The sequence below is a fragment of the Phoenix dactylifera genome, chromosome 2 (assembly GCF_051530095.1).
Source record: "Phoenix dactylifera cultivar Ajwa chromosome 2, Ajwa_hap1_PhDact_Kaust_v1.1, whole genome shotgun sequence".
NCBI lineage: Eukaryota > Viridiplantae > Streptophyta > Magnoliopsida > Arecales > Arecaceae > Phoenix > Phoenix dactylifera.
Window position 1 is genome coordinate 45,003,744 of NC_143191.1, and position 17,291 is coordinate 45,021,034.

General features: G+C 40.0%; 3 protein-coding genes across 4 annotated transcripts; 2 read left to right on the forward strand and 1 right to left on the reverse strand.

Annotated features, from left to right (window-relative positions):
* Nucleotides 1-289: 289 nt before the first annotated feature.
* Nucleotides 290-3,466, reverse strand: LOC103707465 (Leucine-rich receptor-like protein kinase family protein). The gene is made up of 2 exons (XM_017842884.5): nt 853-3,466; nt 290-762 (listed from the first exon to the last, which is right to left on the reverse strand). Exons 1-2 carry the CDS (start codon nt 3,410-3,412, stop codon nt 359-361), a joined length of 2,964 nt encoding a protein of 987 aa, XP_017698373.4. The 5' UTR covers nt 3,413-3,466; the 3' UTR covers nt 290-358.
* A 2,209-nt stretch (nt 3,467-5,675) lies between these two features.
* LOC103707435 (Tetratricopeptide repeat (TPR)-like superfamily protein) lies at nt 5,676-9,751 on the forward strand. The gene is made up of 2 exons (XM_008791918.6): nt 5,676-5,910; nt 6,215-9,751. The coding sequence occupies exon 2, from the start codon at nt 6,306-6,308 to the stop codon at nt 9,252-9,254; it is 2,949 nt and encodes a 982-aa protein (XP_008790140.4). The 5' UTR covers nt 5,676-5,910; nt 6,215-6,305; the 3' UTR covers nt 9,255-9,751.
* Nucleotides 9,752-11,382: 1,631 nt separating this feature from the next.
* On the forward strand, nt 11,383-16,502 carry LOC103707434 (Major facilitator superfamily protein). 2 transcript variants are annotated; one of them, XM_088716618.2, is made up of 5 exons: nt 11,383-11,886; nt 12,681-12,940; nt 13,056-13,154; nt 13,882-14,052; nt 14,732-16,502. In XM_088716618.2, exons 1-5 carry the CDS (start codon nt 11,496-11,498, stop codon nt 14,894-14,896), a joined length of 1,086 nt encoding a protein of 361 aa, XP_088572744.2. In that variant the 5' UTR covers nt 11,383-11,495; the 3' UTR covers nt 14,897-16,502. The 2 variants fall into 2 exon arrangements, with proteins under 2 accessions (XP_088572744.2, XP_008790138.2); XM_008791916.6 differs by having other exon boundaries at nt 11,386-11,886; nt 14,913-16,502.
* Nucleotides 16,503-17,291: the final 789 nt, after the last annotated feature.

Below are 17,291 nucleotides of genomic sequence, written 5' to 3' on the forward strand. Positions count from 1 at the left end.
TCTTTAAAAGCGTCGCGTGTTCATACACCAACAGCCCATTCACTGAAAGATCGATATAAACTATGGAGTAGATAGAATGGGTGATGTGGTAATGTACAACGACCGGTCATGATCGATTGTTTTGTTTTTCCAAAAAATTGAGTGCTCACCCAACTCTCCAATCCTTGTATGTATAGTTTATGTTTGAATGGATTCACCAACATACTTTATTGAACCTCCTCTAAGTGGTCGCTCCATATACGAATTGAAAACTAAAAGAATTACTTGAAAAAGGGTGACAAATCAACTATTTAGCATAATGAGGATCCAAATCAGATCTCCCTTGATCAAATGCTTCCTGCCTTTAGTTTATTTAATCTCAGAAAGACGAATCGGGCGTGGAACAGGACTCAGCAGCCTCAATCCCACGCCTGGTGAGATCTTGTTTCAAAAGAGCAATCTCATGGGCGACGTCTATCATGGTAGGCCTCAATGCAGGGGAGAAGCTTGCGCACACTAAGCCAAGCTCAATCAATTCAACCATCACCTCTCTTCTTATCTTCTTGTAATACAGCGAGTCAACTGGCGACGAGTCTCTCAGTGGTGCCTGCGAAGTTATGACCTCGATGTTATTCGGGTAGCGACTCTTCACCCATTCTTGCAAGCTGAGTCCTTCATGAAAAATAGCATCTGTTGGTCTCTTCCCGGTGATCATCTCTAAGATCAAAACCCCAAAACTATATACATCGCCTTGCGTCGAAGGGCGGCCTCCCAAGCCATATTCTGCATCAGTGATTACAATCTCAGTCTATGCATAGCTAGAAGAAGACACATAACGAGATAGGTAAATTATAAGTGGGGAAGCCTACGTACCAGGTGCTATATAACCAACAGATCCTTGTAGCCGTCCGGTTATTGAATTATATGGAGATGAATTGGTAATGTCGTTGTTCTCATCCTGTTTCACCAACCTTGCTATCCCAAAATCTGATACTATTGCCGTCATATCTTCATCAAGAAGAACGTTGCTGGGTTTCAGATCACAATGCACAACCTTGACAGGGGAAAAATGGTGCAAATAAGCAATCCCTTCAGCTACATCACCGATGATGCAAACGAGCTGATTTAAGTCTAGGCCATGGCCCGATCCGACCGGATGATATAGATAGCTTTCAAGGCTCCCATTAGGCATCAGTGGGAGAACAAGAGCCTTGAAGTCTGGCTTGCTGCAAGCTGTTATCACCCTGATTAGATTCCTGTGCCTAGTTCTCTTGAGCACCTGGCATTCTCTTTCAAAGCTCCCTGGGATCCCACCGCCGCAGCCGCACCACGGATCCAATACTTTCACAGCTATTCTTGTTTCATCCCGTAGAATTCCCTTGTACACATGCCCGAAGCTCCCTGCCCCTATTAGGCTCGACTTTGCAAAGCCGCCGGTGGCTTCTACAAGTTGTCGGTAGGAGATCCTTGGATAGTCTAGCTTCTGTCGTTCTTCTTCGTCAATTATCTCTGGGCGATGGAAGCTTGGCAAACAAGTTCTCGCTCTTGATTTCATGAACATTGGACACCCAAAGAGGCATAATAAGCAAGGAGCGCCGAGCAGCGTGAGAATTATAGGCAAGATCATGAACCGATGAGCTCGTCTAGTACGGCATTGTGATATGCCAATGATTGAGCCGCATAGGCCTGAATTGCCAAGAAAAGAGTCCTTTGAAAGAAAGGCAAACAATCCTTCAGTTGGTACTGTCCCTGAGAAGTTGTTGAATGAGATGTTTAATTGTTTTAGCGACGAAGATGCTTGCAGAGACTCTGGCATGGTTCCCGCCAGCTGATTCAAAGACAGGTCAAGAACCTCAAGGAATGGCAAGGCTCCAATAGAACTTGGGAGAGGACCTCGCAAGGCATTGCCGGAAAGGTTGAGGTACTCGAGGGCGACGCAGCTTCCAAGCTGAGGAGGTATTGTCCCCGAGAGATTATTTGAAGACAGATCCAAAGCCAATAACATATCCATCTTGCTGAGCTCTAATGGCAGAGTTCCCTCTAAGTGATTGCTTGAGAAATTCAGATACAAGTTCAAGCTGCTCAGCGCTGCGACATTGCTAGGAATCCTCCCTGTAAATTGGTTATAAGAAAGATCCAGCACTTCCAAGTTGATACAATTTCCAAGGCTCGGCGGTATCGAGCCTGAGAGCTGGTTCTTATGAAGCATTAGCCTTCTTAACTGTGAGAGGTTGGATAAGGTATCCGGAATCAAACCAGAGAGTCTATTTCCGGATATGTCGAGCAGGCCTAGGTGAGGAATTTCTCCAAGAGAAGGTGGGATCTCACCGGAGAGCAAGTTATTCGATAGGTAAACTCTCTCTAGCTTCATCAACCGAGATAAGTCTGGTGGGATTGATCCATTCAGGTAGTTGTTCGACAGGTTCAAGTAGGTAAGATTGACGAGGTTCGATATGTTTGGAGGGATTGGACCGAAGATGATGTTCTCCTCGAGGTGGAGTTGGAGAAGATTGGAAGAAAGATCACCGATCAATGATGGTATCTCACCTCCAAGATTGTTTCCAGCTAGTTCCAGCTCCTGCAAGCGGGAGCAATTCCTCAAAGAAGTGAAAAATGGCTTGAGGTTAGTATTGCTGTCATGGCTCGAAAGGTTATTATAGGATAAGTAAAGGAATTGGAGGAATGGCATCTTATCAAAAATATCAGATGGCAACTCTCCGCTAAGAAGATTCGATTCAAAGTCGATCCATTCGAGCATAGAGAAGTTTGATAAGGAAGCAGGGATAGGACCCTCCAGATTATTCGACCACAGGAGGAGAAATCTCAAGTCGGTCAGCCTGCATTCATTGGCTAATGGGATTTCGCCGGAAAGAGAATTGTTGGAAAGATCGGCATACTGCAACGAGGTGCAATTGCAGAACAGTGTCTTCGGAATGCGACCGGAGAGGCGGTTGCTCCCCAGGTCGAGATAAACCAATTCTTGAAGGAACCCGAGCTCGGCGGGGATGGGCCCGTCGAGGAGGTTCCTCGCCAAGCTCAACTGCTTCAATCGAGCGAGAGCTCCAATCTCTGCGGGAATGCTTCCACTAAAGAAGTTCCCAGAGAGGTCGAGCACTGCGAGGAAAGAAAGCTTGAAGACCGCCGGCGAGATCAGGCCATGGAGGTCCCTCCCGCTGAGGTCCAGCTGCACGACACGCTGCTTGACCCGATGGCAGGTGATGCCCGTCCAATTGCACATGCGGGTCTCGGGGTTGCCCCAGTTGGCGAGGGCGTGCTGGGGGTCGGCGGTGACGCCGGACATGAAGGAGAGGAGGGCAGCGCGGTCCCTCGGGGCCCCTCGGAGGGCGGCGCCGGTGCCGGCAATCACGGTGGCGATTGCGACATGGCCGAGCTGCGTCAAGATGAGCATTAGCGCCAAGAATGTGGCAGCCATGGTGGATGGATGGGTGGGAGGGGAGGTGGGAAGGGAGAGAGAGAGCGAGTGAGGGCTGAGTTGCTGCACCCCCTTGGTTTTTAACGTAGATGGGAGGGCTACCTAACTGCCGTTGAAAACAGCCGTTATACTTGGCGCCAGATATTTTGACATGGGGAACGGGGAAGGGATGATCGGGCCACGTGGGGAAAAAGAATCGAGCCACGTCGGCAACTCTATCTTGGGGGGTTGGCAGCTGGATCTTGTGGGGCGGCGGGGCTGCCTAATTGGGATTTGGGTGGACTATGGCGTGGATTAGAAAGGTTAATGACAATAATTTAGTGGTAATCGTGGATTAACGTTTCGTATTTGGTTGGTCGGGGCCGGGTTTTTTTAATGACGCATGGGGCGGGATGACGTGGGAACTCTGTCGGATAGGACGGCGAGACGGTGACGTGATGTCACGTGAGAAGGACGGTATCACGTGACCTTATCGGTGTTGGGCAAAGGGGAGGCTAAGCTACCTAGATTTGCGGGCGGCACACTTGTCGCCGCATACAACCAAGCGACATAATAGTGGGTTAGGCAGCTTGAGTGTGGGCTCTAAATAGCAATCGAGTTCCCATTTAGAAGAGCAACTATCAAGCCTTCGTTTGGTTTTGTGAATTAATTCTAGATAAGTGCTTTATTTAGTCAAATGTCAAAAGGTTATTCTTATTTAATTCATGTCAGTTTATTTAATTCATTTTAACCCCAATAAGACTATTTGTGGAGGTAGGGCTGAATAATTTTGCTTCAGTCATACAAGAGTGTTTTATTTGTCTTCATTTTCGAACAAGTTAGTATTTCTTCTTTTATTTCTGCTTATCCAACTGAACAATGTTAGCAACTATCCTGATTTATTTATTTTAGCCTCTTAACCAAACAAATTTTCATATTTATTTCTAGAAATATAATATAACAAAATAAAGTAGAGTAAAGAGGCATAGAAGAATATATTTAGGCTTTCCTTAAAAGGCTGCTCATTATTCATTACATACATAAAGGATATTTGATGCATAATATTTAGATTCTGTTCTTGTATAGCAATAGAAATAAAAATAGTTGCTTGACATTTTTTAATTAATTGAATAATTAAAATTTTATGGTAATTCAAATCAAATATTTATTCAATACATGAAAATGTTTCAATAAATAGTGTCATTAACAAGTACATTGTTATACTTTACTTCCGGTTACTATGGTTTTGAACAATTGTTATAACTCTGATTTATTATCAAGGAAGCAAAAGGATTGGCCGGTGGATGAGAGTTCTTAGAAGAAATTGAAGGTCCTTGAAGTGGCCGTCTATTTTGTTTTGAAAGTATTTGTCAAGTGATAGACCAAATAACCTATTGAACAAGTTTCTAAGATTTTTGTGTCATAAATTCATGCTTAAGACCTCTGCATTATATTGAAGATTATCTGCGAGGTCTGCTCCCCCAATACGTGATGCATAAGACCATTATCTATACAAATGGACTACTTGTTTCTGTCCTATGAATTGATAACTTGAAAGATAGTAGCAAATAATATAAAAATGTTAGCCATTAATAACAAAAGTTTTTTTTTGCATGAATTCTCTTCTAAATATTGGATTTTACATGAATACCCTTTCAAAATTAATATTTGTACGTATACCCTCGTAAAACACTTGTTTTGCTATTCTACCTTTTTTTTATTTCTGTTTTTACATATGTACCTATGCTATCTAACAACGTTAAAAAATTAACGGTTTCAAATTAAAATGACTAAAATATCCTTAGTGGGTAGACATGAAAATAGATTACGATTCCGAAAAAAGATAGGGACAATAGTGTAATTTTACATTTTTTTATTTTTAATTAATATAAATATGATTTTTCTTAACTCTGTTAGAATAACCATTATATTATGGGCATTTGTACAATAACAGAGTTTTACGAGGGTATACATATAAATATTAATTTTGGAAGGATATTCATGTAAAATCTGATATTTAGAAGAATATCCATGCAAAAAAATCCTAATAACAAAATAATATTATTATAGGTCTCGTTCGAATGTTTTAACTCTTGTCTTGGGTGAACAAAGCCCAGTGGGTGTTACCTGGGCCCAATGGGGTGTGACCCAGTTAACAACTTCTTCCATTATGCAATAGTCTCAGGCCGAGCACCATTTAAATGAGAAGGCCCCAGTTGGTACAATTTATCAAATAATTGGGCTGAGCCCAACCATTTTTTATGAAAAATGACTATGCGGAGTTCTGCAGCAAAACGCCTATGGTAGGCTTCGATTTTCTTATGGGATTATGGGAACCAAGCGGGATAAGAAAGCCAAGTTGCCGGCTCCCATCTTCCACAAGTTTAAACCCATCTCCATGTAGGATATTTTCTCACCCTTCTGTTTTTCTCGTCTCCACTCCCGCCGCTTTGGAGCTGCTGCGCTGCTGGAAGAAGGGAAGCTCGAAGCTGGCCCTTCTGATTACATTCTTCCCCACTGTAAGAAATCATCATCTGATTATAACCGGCAAATTTCTCCAATCGTTTTTGAAATTATTTATTCCGACAGTTATGGCTAGAAATTCATCTCAAGAATTTGCCTTTATCTGGTTAGTTTCTTGAATTGAAAGCGGTATCCTGAGCATCCAAATGTTGGATTTTTTATTTTTTAATTTTAAATGCTGTAATTGTTTCCTCTACGTTTGGAGTTCTTCTCTAAAATAATTGATTGGTGATCGATTTATGGGCCTGAGATGGAACATCAGTGGCTGATTGTTTGAGTGAATGTTGTTTGTTGTTTCAGTTTTCTTGCACTCGAGTTGTTTGATTGAAGTTCCCAAATTCAAACCTGGCTGGTTGGTTGTGAATTCACCAATGGGACTTGTTTAGAGACCATGGATTCTTTGAAGTTTTGTGCTGTGCGGGAGATTTATGAATCAAAAAGATGTAATTTTGGGGGGAATTCCTATCTTTATGGAGTTGATTGGGTTGGCTTGAACTCGTCGGTATCACATATTAGCATCAGATTCGTTGGGGATAGGAAGAAAATTGTTCGAGGGGATATGAGGTGCTATGGATTCTGTGTTGATTGTAGAGTGGATAAGTGTTCAAGTTTGTCTTTTCCTGAAACCAGGTTTTCTTCTGTTGGTGGCACTCGTAGGTGGGATTGCAATCCTAAGATTAGGTTGAAGCACATTGTGGTTCGTGGGTCGGGAGTCATTGGTGGCCCTCAATCAGCAGATGAACTTGTTAAGAAATCTCAATCAAGTCAGGCTGATGATGCAGCTTTGTTGGATGTCAGCTTGACTCTGAAGGACCCAGTTCCAAACTTGACGGAAGTCCCCAACAAGGTTCTTAAGGATAGTGCAGAGAGAAAGAGTGGAAGAAAGATACGGAACCGGTTTCTGGGTATTAAGAAAGCAGCACAAAGGAAAGTTTGTAGGCCTGTTTTTACAAGGAAAGGACAAATATTTGAGCAAGTAAAGAATGATAGGAAACTAGAGGTTGCTTTATCTGCTATTGAATCTAATTCTAGCATGGAGCAATGTAATTTTGTTCTGAAAATGCTTGAGAAGAGCAGTGATGAGAAGACAATAAGCTTCTTTGATTGGATGAGGAGTAATGGGAAACTGAAGAAAAATACCAATGCTTATCATTTAGCCCTCCGAGCATTGGCCAGGAAGGAGGATTGGTGCAGAGCCAAAATGCTTATTCAAGAAATGACTTTTGATGCATATTGTGAATTAAGTGCTCGGGCATTTAATGTACTGATATATGTCTGTGCTAAAAGAGGACTTGTTGGGTGGGGGACTAAGTGGTTCCGCATGATGTTAGAAAGAGAGGTGCAACCTGATGCTGCTACTTTTGGCATGCTGATGGGGCTATACCAAAAGAGTGGCAAGCTTTCAGAAGCTGAGTTCACATTTGGTCACATGAGGAGCTGCAAATTTCACTGCATCAGTGCATATTCATCAATGATCACCATTTATACACGTTTGGGTATGTATGATAAGTCAGAGGAAATCATCAGCCTCATGGAAAAAGATGGAGTGCTTCCCAATTTGGAAAATTGGTTGGTCCGTATTAATGCTTACAGTCAGCAGGGTAAACTAAAGGAGGCTGAGTTAGTACGGAAGTCAATGCTAGAAGCAGGAATTTCTCCAAATATTGTGGCATACAACACCTTGATCACAGGGTATGGGAAGGTATCTAATCCGGAGGCTGCAAAATGTTTGTTTCAAAGCCTTGAAAGTAATGGTTTAGAGCCTGATGAAACAACTTATAGGTCCATGGTTGAAGGTTTTGGTAGAATAGATAATTACAAAGAGGCATTATGGTACTATGAGGAACTCAAGAGTTCAGGATTTCAGCCAGGCTCATCCAATTTTTATACAATGATTAACTTACAAGCTAGGCATTGTGATGAGAAAGGTGCTGTTCAAACTCTCAAAGACATGAGGCTGATGGGCTGCCAATATTCGTCAATTGTCGGTAGCCTTCTTCAGGCATATGAAAGGGTTGGAAGGATAGAAAAAGTTTCTCGTATTCTAAAAGCTTCTTTTTATGAGAATATTTTACTTGATCCAACATCGTGTTCTATTCTTGTCATGGCCTATATTCAGAAATCCTTGTTGGATGATGCCTTACAAGTTTTACGGGACAAGAAGTGGGAAGATTCTGAATTTGAAGACAATTTATATCATTTATTAATATGTTCTTGCAAGGAGGCAGGCCATCATGAGAATGCTGTTAAGATTTACACTCAGATGCCAAAATCTGATGTCCACCCAAATCTCCATATTGCATGTTCCATGATCGATATTTTTAGTGCCTTGGACAGATTTCCTGATGCTGAAAATCTGTATCTGAGGTTGAAAGCTTCGGGAATCACCTTTGATATGGTAGCTTACAGTATAGTTGTCCGGATGTATATCAAAGCTGGTTCTATCAAAGATGCTTGCTTGGTTTTGGACATGATGGAGAAACAAAAAGATATTGTTCCCGATACATTTCTTTTCCGGGACATGCTTCGGACATATCAACAATGTGGCATGGTGGAGAAGTTGGAAAATACCTATTATTGGATACTGAAAAGTGGAGTCGCATGGGATGAGGCCATGTATAACTGTGTTATTAATTGTTGTGGGCATGCCTTGCCTGTGGATGAGCTTTCAAGACTTTTTGATGAGATGATTCGATGTGGATATGCTGCTAACACCATCACCTTCAATGTAATGCTAGATGTATATGGCAAAGCTGGGCTATTCAAGAAGGCTAGGAAGATATTCTGGATGGCTCGCAAAGAGGGTTTGGCGGACATTGTTTCGTATAATACCATCATATCAGCCTATGGGCAAATCAGGGATTTTAGGAGTATGCATTCTGTTGTTCAAAGAATGCAGTGTGCTGGTCATCCTGTTTCTCTTGAAGCATACAATTGTATGTTGGATGCATATGGAAAAGAAGGCCGTTTAGAGGAGTTCAGCACTGTGTTGCAGAAAATGAAGGAAGCAAGCTGTGTTTCTGATCATTATACATACAATATTATGATCAACATCTATGGGAAAAAGGGTTGGATTGAAGTGGTAGCTCGTGTGCTTGCAGAATTGAAGGAGCGTGGATTGGAACCTGATTTGTATAGTTACAACACCTTAATCAAGGCATATGGAATTGCAGGAATGGTTGAAGAGGCTGCGAATGTAGTGCAAGAGATGAGAGCAAAAGGGATTAAGCCTGATCGGGTAACCTATGTTAACCTCATCAATGCTCTCCAAAGAAATGAAAAGTTCCTAGAGGCTGTTAAGTGGTCGCTGTGGATGAAACAGATGGGAATGTGGAGTTGAAAAAAGTGTGCCATGGTCTTTGAGAGTCAAAACTGCCAAAAGATTGTATATTGCCATGCTTCTTGGATAATGGTTGTGCTTCACAACTTGAGTGCAACATGAGTATGACTTTTATTGCAAAGGGTGATAGTAGATGCTTCTGTTATCCTGCTTCCAGAAAGGGATGTTAATCCTGTTCAACCATTTTTTTAATATTCTGGTCTGATAGGAATATCCTGGTCTTTTCTAGCTTTCCAGAATGTATAGATGTAAGTCTCCAGTCAAATTGTTTGTAAATCTCAAATCAATGTTTTATCTTCTATGTGTATAATACATACGCCACTTCAGCTGAGCACATGTATATTAGCTCGTAGTTCCACAATGAATCCTCTACAAAATCATGAGTCCTAATGGTGGTCAAAGAGATACCTGGTAGGCTTCTTGGACAAATTTTTTGTGATCGACTATTCCATGGCTCTGCCTATGCTAGTTGATATAAGATTTATCCATTTTTATGACCATTGGTCTAATCTCTATCTAGTTTTCTATCATATTGTATTTTTGCATTATTGCCTGGTGACTTTTGCTCTCAGTGCGACTTGATGTCGGCTGGCAACACTCGCCATTGTCTCTGTAGCACCTGTTAATGAGGACTCCGAACCTCAAATAGGTGATGCTGTCATAGTAAGTCTCTGCTTCTGAACTGCTGGCTATGGTTACCATTGCAGTTGGTCCAGTTGGCATTTGTCCTCATCTATCTAGTTGATGAATATGCTTCACTTCCTACAAATTGAAAGAAATGATAAATTGCCAGCTTAGGGTGATGAGAGAAATGGTTTGTTGAAAACATTCTACATGAACTGAATGTTGAGTATACAGCTTGTAACTAAGAGGCAAAATACCCCAATAGATTCCATGTTGTCTACTATGGGAGATGGATCTAAAGAATGTACAAGACAAGATTCAAAAAACTACCATTTCGTTCATCTCTTTGAGCTATATTCTGTGTTCTGGAGTCATGGAGCTTGTAACTTCAAAGGCAAGCTTGGAGGTGCTATATGAGTTGTATAACTTTTGAACTTGGGTGCGCACATTTACGCAGTTTATTATCTTGTTCAATTCAATGAATGATGAAACTTGAAATGATCGCATTGTTTACTCAAAACTGTTAAGAAACCATTGCACCAGACACATGATTTGCAGCTAGGACCCTCAAGAAGAACACTAAATTGACGTGGCAAACCTTATTCTTCATGTTCATGACAAATTGCCCGTGACTTTTTCTTCTTAACCCAAATTTATGCTTTATTTTTGATGAACTTTTGATCTATCATAGTTGCCTATCTCTTCCTCATCTTTTTCTCTAATTCCGGGACCAATAGCTTAATCTCAAGGCCCATGATGCACAGCTGGATTAAAATTTGCCATACTTTACTCAGTGACAACAATGGATTGAATGGTACAGGCAATGGCAAAGCATTTTATGAAACGGAAAATGGACTATCAAAACAAGTGCGTAATCGCTGCAAAACCAAGAGACGGTAAGTGGAAACCCCGGAGGACTGTTTCTACTTAAATATCTCATGCATTTCGAAATTGGTAAACACTAAAAATTGCATCCAATCTTAGCCATGAATCTACATGAATGTTGGATAAATGAATCTAGATTGGTTTGGGGTTGAATCTAAAATGGGCAACAACTCCACTTTCAACTTTGGACAGGACCAACTTTTTCTGGCCTCCAAGCTACATGTTTCTATTTTACGCAGCAAACTATATAATTTTTTTTGAATAAATCAGATGATTTAAATTAAACAAAAATAAAAGATAAAAAACAAAATACTATAAAATCGGATTAAAAAAATCAGTCGAGGATGTCCATATGCTACTATTCAGTTGACAGTGTAAGTTTTTCTATAAGTATGCTGATAATAATCAAAAAAAAAATCTATCCCCAATAAGCGGCGAATGAGAAAATCATGCGATAACTACGGTCGTCGGCCTACGGTCGTCGGTGCCCGTCACCTCCCCTAGAAAAAGACCCCCTTAGTCCTAAACTCCCCAGCCTCCAACGGCTTTTTAAGTAATTTATTAACGTTAGTCAACGTCAACGATGCCCGTTTTCCATGCTATTACCTGGAGAAGAGGTCGTACTGTTTATTAAATAATTTCAACTATCTCCAAACTAGCTCTGGGCTCTCTGCTCCAACACAAGCCTAACACCTCCCCCACCTTCGTCTCTTGCATGCTCCCTAACAAGAAATGGACCCTTCTGAAACCCAAGATCTCGACTCCCGCGGCCAAGCGAATCCTCCCCTTATCATTCTTTGGAAGGATGATGAGGCGGCCGGCCACCCGCTAGGCCTAATTTTTGAGCCCTTCCGATGGATTCGGATGCTGTGCCGAGAACTGAACGCGAGCTTTGTGTTTGGGGTGGCGTTGGTTTATGGCCTGAGCCAAGGCTTCGCCTGGTCTTTCCTTCGGGTGGCCGCCGACTACTACTGGAAGGATGTTCAAAAGGTTCAGCCTTCTATGGTTCAGATGTTCACCGGCTTGTATTACATCCCTTGGGTTATGAAGCCTGTATGGGGAGTCCTCACCGACGTCGTCCCGGTCCTCGGCTACCGCCGCCGGCCATACTTTATTCTTGCAGGTACTTAACCTTCACACCATTAAATTTTTGAGAACCAACACGGATAGATGTATAGTTGTGGTCCAAATTTGGCTCTCCTTCAAGAAATTAAGAGGCAGTGTTTTGGGGGCGTTGAGAGCCTTCAACCTTCTTATCGTATTCTTAGACCCTTCTCTTCTACTCCCTTCTCCACCACTTATTTCATTGTATTCCCACTTCATTTTTTGATAAAAAGAGTTCGTATTCCAAATCCATTCTCCTGCCGGCCATGTATCGTGCAGTAGTGGTGGTTGGAGCCCCTTCATTCATAGAAATGATCGACAAGGATAGAATCATAAAGCAAACCCTGATATATATTTGGACCAATGATTAATATGACATGATTTATGGTATACCTTTTGTTCTAATTTGTAACAGTTAAACTATTAATTATTTGCTCATTTTGCTTACTAATTTTGATAGCCTTGTGTTATGTGATTTACTTCACAATCAGGTTTTGAGCAGGATAGTGGACAACGTTTCATTTTATATCCTTAATATTAGGTTTTATGGCAGCTTTCGTGCCTTGCGCTTTGCAACTGCACATTAGCAATAGTTCATTTAAGAATAATACATATATGATATATAAGGAAAGGAAAAAAGGGGATATTATTTCCTAGAAAAATAGTTCTAAATTCATATTTCTTGAACAAAATTATATGCTATCTAAGGGTTATCTATTAATTCCGTCAAAAAAAACATCTAAAGGTTGTGTAAGCACATTACATGAGAGTATAAGTAAATGAATGTGCTTATTCTTCATGGTACTCAAACAGGCATATTGGGGGTTGCCACGACATTTGTCGTTTCGACATTTGGAAGACTACCTATCATACTGGCCTTGTTATGCCTCATTGGAATGATGGCGTCGATTGCCATTGCTGATGTTACAATTGATGCCTGCATTGCAAGAAATAGCATCGAACGGCCAGCACTAGCCCCTGATATGCAAAGCCTATGTGGGTTCTTATCCTCCCTGGGTGCGCTGATTGGCTTCTCCACTAGTGGTTTCTTTGTTCACCATCTTGGAGCTCAGGTTAGTCTCAGTAGAACTTTTTGGTTGATAGTGGATAATTATGATTTCATCAAGAGATCATATCTTATGAAATTTTTATTTTAACTCGAGTCATTTAGGGATGATCTTTATGTAGGGAGCTCTGGGGCTCATGGTGATACCTCCGGTCTCTTTGATTTTGCTGGGATTCGTAATATTTGAGATGAGAACAAATCGTTGGTCAGAGAAGCAAAAGGTGAGCTTTGTTATTTGCTGCAGATCTTGCACTCAAACTTGAGCAAACAGTTGATCAACCATCAATCAGTTGAAGCAGGAGAAGCACACTTGCCTTTAGGTTTCTGCACCGAAGAAATCATATAACTATTCAAGAGTTATAACAATACCCGAACTTACTGCAATATTCTTGATTTATAAACTTGAAATTTTTTATTTGCCGAATCAAATGGTCGTCCAAATTAATCTTGGATAATCAAATTAATTAAAAAGAATCAAACCTTTCTTGAATTATGCAGTTTATTACGTACATTATTCATGATATAGTTTAAGAAAGTGTTATTAGATGCCATCCATTATTTTTACCAGTGATGTTTTAGATGTTGTTTATTTGTAATTCTTTATCCTGTGTTATTCTTATGCAAATAAGGTATCTATTCTTTGTTATGGTAATCTTGATGGATGGGTCCGGATCCCTGAACTTGGGAATCTTTGAATTTTATGTAATTATTAACTTTTTGAACTTAGAAATAGTTAATGGAGTCTGTGTCAATGATGACAAGTTTTACAGCTGATAGAGAAAAGCCAAGGAAAATAATATAAATTTTAAAAAAAAGTTAATCATTTTACCTTTCTCCATGATCCAAGAGAGAGAGGCAGAAGATGATTATCAATTTTGGGACATTGGATCAGGATTCGATGGCTGACGATTAAATATTAAAGCAGTTGATTGTGGGCTTGTTGCGCAGGTGTGGGAGAAGGTGGGGGGAGCGATCAGAGCGATGGGGAAGACGATACAGTGTCCGATGGTGTGGAAGCCATCGCTGTACATGTACTTGTCGCTGGCCCTTAGTATCAGCACCCATGAGGGGCATTTCTATTGGTACACCGACCAGAAAGCTGGTCCAGCCTTCTCTCAGGTAAAAATCTTTGATTAAAACTATATAATTATCTTTTATCTTTTGACAAGTAGCCTTTTTCACAATCAATCAATCAAAAAAAAAAAAAGAAATTAACTTGTTGATTTCTATTGGGCACATCAAAATGAATTTTTGCCAAAAGTAAAAAAAAGCCAGGTCCCATGTAAAAATTTGTAGGAAATAATTATTGGTTGTCATACAGTTTTTTTTTTTTCTTTTTTGAGAGGATTGGTTGTTATATACGAGTAACTATTTTGCTCTCGAAAAAAAATCTTGTTAATGTTTAGGGTTTAGAATTCAGAGTTTAGAGTTAGAATTCTGGGTTTAGAGTTTAGAATTTAGGGTTTAGAATTTTGGGCTTTAGGGTTTAGAGTTTTAGGGTTTAGGAACTGATCTGAGATTTTGGGCAAACAATCACAGTTTATTTATAGTATGGATTTTCTTTGAAAATATTTTATTTTATTTATAGTATGGAATTTCTCTGTTTTCAAAGGAACACACGGACTATAATAATTCACACATATTGCACGTCGTTGTATATGCTAAAAATATCATTAGAGTGGTGATAAGAACCATACGTATAATTGTCTAAGAAATTGAAAATAGATAAATTTTAAATATAATACTTTCTTTTGCAAATAACTGTTTGTTTTTCGAACCATCCATGCTTCTTATACAGAATTATGGAAGCAAACCCATTCAAATAAGATGGAATTCCCTTTCGGTGATAATGGGAAGCAATGGCTATGAAGGGGATGTTATTTGGACTGAAAAGCAAAGCAATCATTCTAAAATAGAATGCAAACTTTCATCCTTAGCTACGCTGGATTTATGTTCAAACTAGTATTTTCTTATTGCAGCAATTTGTTGGTGTGATCTATGCCATTGGTGCAATGGCTTCCATGGCTGGGGTCCTCATCTATCACAAACTACTGAAAGACTACCAGTTCAGAAGCCTGCTCTTCTATGCTCAACTCCTTTATGCTGTCTCGGGAATGCTTGACCTCATCTTTGTTCTTCGCTGGAATCTAAAACTTGGAATACCTGACTACTTCTTTGTAATCCTTGAGGAGTGCAGCGTTCGAATTACAGGTAGGCTAAGATGGATGCCTATGATGGTCCTCAGCACCAAGTTGTGCCCGTCGGGCATCGAAGGAACTTTCTTTGCACTCCTCATGTGTATCGATAGCCTTGGTGGTTTGACATCCAAAACAGGTGGAGGCATGGTTCTCCATTTTTTCCATGTCACAAGAACTGATTTCAGGAACTTGTGGCTGGCGGTGCTTATAAGAAACTTGCTGAGGATTGCCACTTTGGGTCTGATTTTTCTTATTCCCAAAGCAAATCAATCTGGTGTTTTGCTGCCGCCTGATTTATTGAAATATTCCGATAGCGATGAGGAGGAGAGCTTGCAACTCACAACAATTAATCAGAAGGAAGATATATAAGAAGTCATGATAAGGAGAAGGCCAGGAAGGCTTCTTGAAGCAGTAATTAGAGTAATTGGTGCAAGGTTCTTGTACCACTAAAAATATGCCACTTGACACCATGAGCTCTTTTTTGAGGGAACAGGTAGGTATAAGCAGTTTTGATTAAACCAAGGGAGGCTCCATTGAATGGTAAATGGTGGTAGTTGGCAAAAGGTTCTAATCCCATTAAAAAGATATTACTGCACTTGATGATTTTTTTTTTAGCAATATATGTGCATTCATCACCTTTTTTTCCTTTTTTCTAATGGGATATGAACTCTGTCATTCACGCGATATATGCTCAAGTTCATTTGATATGCTTGTGTCGGCTGGCGCACACTGTTCGAAGACTTGAGCCTTCTGTGAATCAAACACTGTCCAAGCTGGAGTTCTTGTTTATACCAATAGCTAATTTAAGAAGTCATGGTCATTAGAGACCATATGGGCTCAATTCTGCAAATACTTGCCCTGTTAGATTCATGGATTACTTTCTACTGGGGAAGGCATGTTGATGGAGTTCAGGCTTCAGGAAAAGTGAATGATTAGTGGCTATCAGGTGCCTTATGATGGTAATCTTGTTAAAAAGATGATGTGTATTGATACTTAATTAATTATGAGTTACAACCACAGCATATGTATGCCACGAAGGATTGGCTACTGTGCCATCAACTAGGTTTATCATGCTTGAGTTTGGAGAAACCTACTGATAGTCAATGAAATTGAGCAGAGCTTTCCCTTTCATTTAAATGTATAACAGAATGGGATTCTCCAAGAACTTTGGCTGTTTATCTCAGAATGGAGGCTAAGTTGCCATTCTATTTATTCGCTTCCTATAATAAGATTGATTTTTGGTTGAGTAAAATGTCGCGGATGATGATATCGGTGCTGGTTGTTTTGTGCAGGCAAAAATATCAAAATGAGTAAATTAAGGTTCATTGTCCAAGTCATTATTAGCTGCTACAAAGACCAATGATGCAATGAGATCCTAGAAATTTAATATCTGAATGGTTACATTAGGGGTGTATCAGAAAATCAATAATAAAAAATAATACAAAGAAAATAAGGGTTGTAGTTTTCCATCTACAACTATTGTAGCCATACTAACAGGTCAACCACTTTTAATCGTCAAACCACAGCTTCTCACAAGAATGTTGGAATAAAATGAAATGGAGCTTTTCTCCTGTATCTTGATGAAAATGAAAGCTACTACCTTCCAATATATAATATGCTCATTTCATATTTGATATTTAGTATAAAAGTGATGTTGCTTGCTCTGATATGATGTGATTAATTTTATACTGAATCTTCATGAGCACTAAAATTTCTACAAGGATGTTTGAATTCTGAATAATAACATCATTCTAGTAAAATGGTGCGACCATCATATGTTAGGTATAAACACATTTGAAACTAGATATCTTGCTGAGAAATGCTAAGAAAAACATGCTAAATAGAATTAGTAATCATGCACTTTCCTTTATTCATTTTTAGAAGGATGGCAAGGTAGGAGACCCAAAAGCACAAGTTCTGTTTTCCTTTCCAGCAACATGTAAGAGTATCATCCCATCAAAATAGGTTTTGTATATAAATCAGTTCACAAATAGGTGCAACATATCAATCAATATTTCCTAATCCAAGCAATGTAAAGTTTGTCCCCATTATCCGTCTTGGGGGCTTGAAGATAGTTCAGCTGGCTATTGGATCTTTCGGACCATCCTATGGGTTCTTGTCCTATTTTGGAGGATTTGACAAGATTGATTTGCGGCGAAC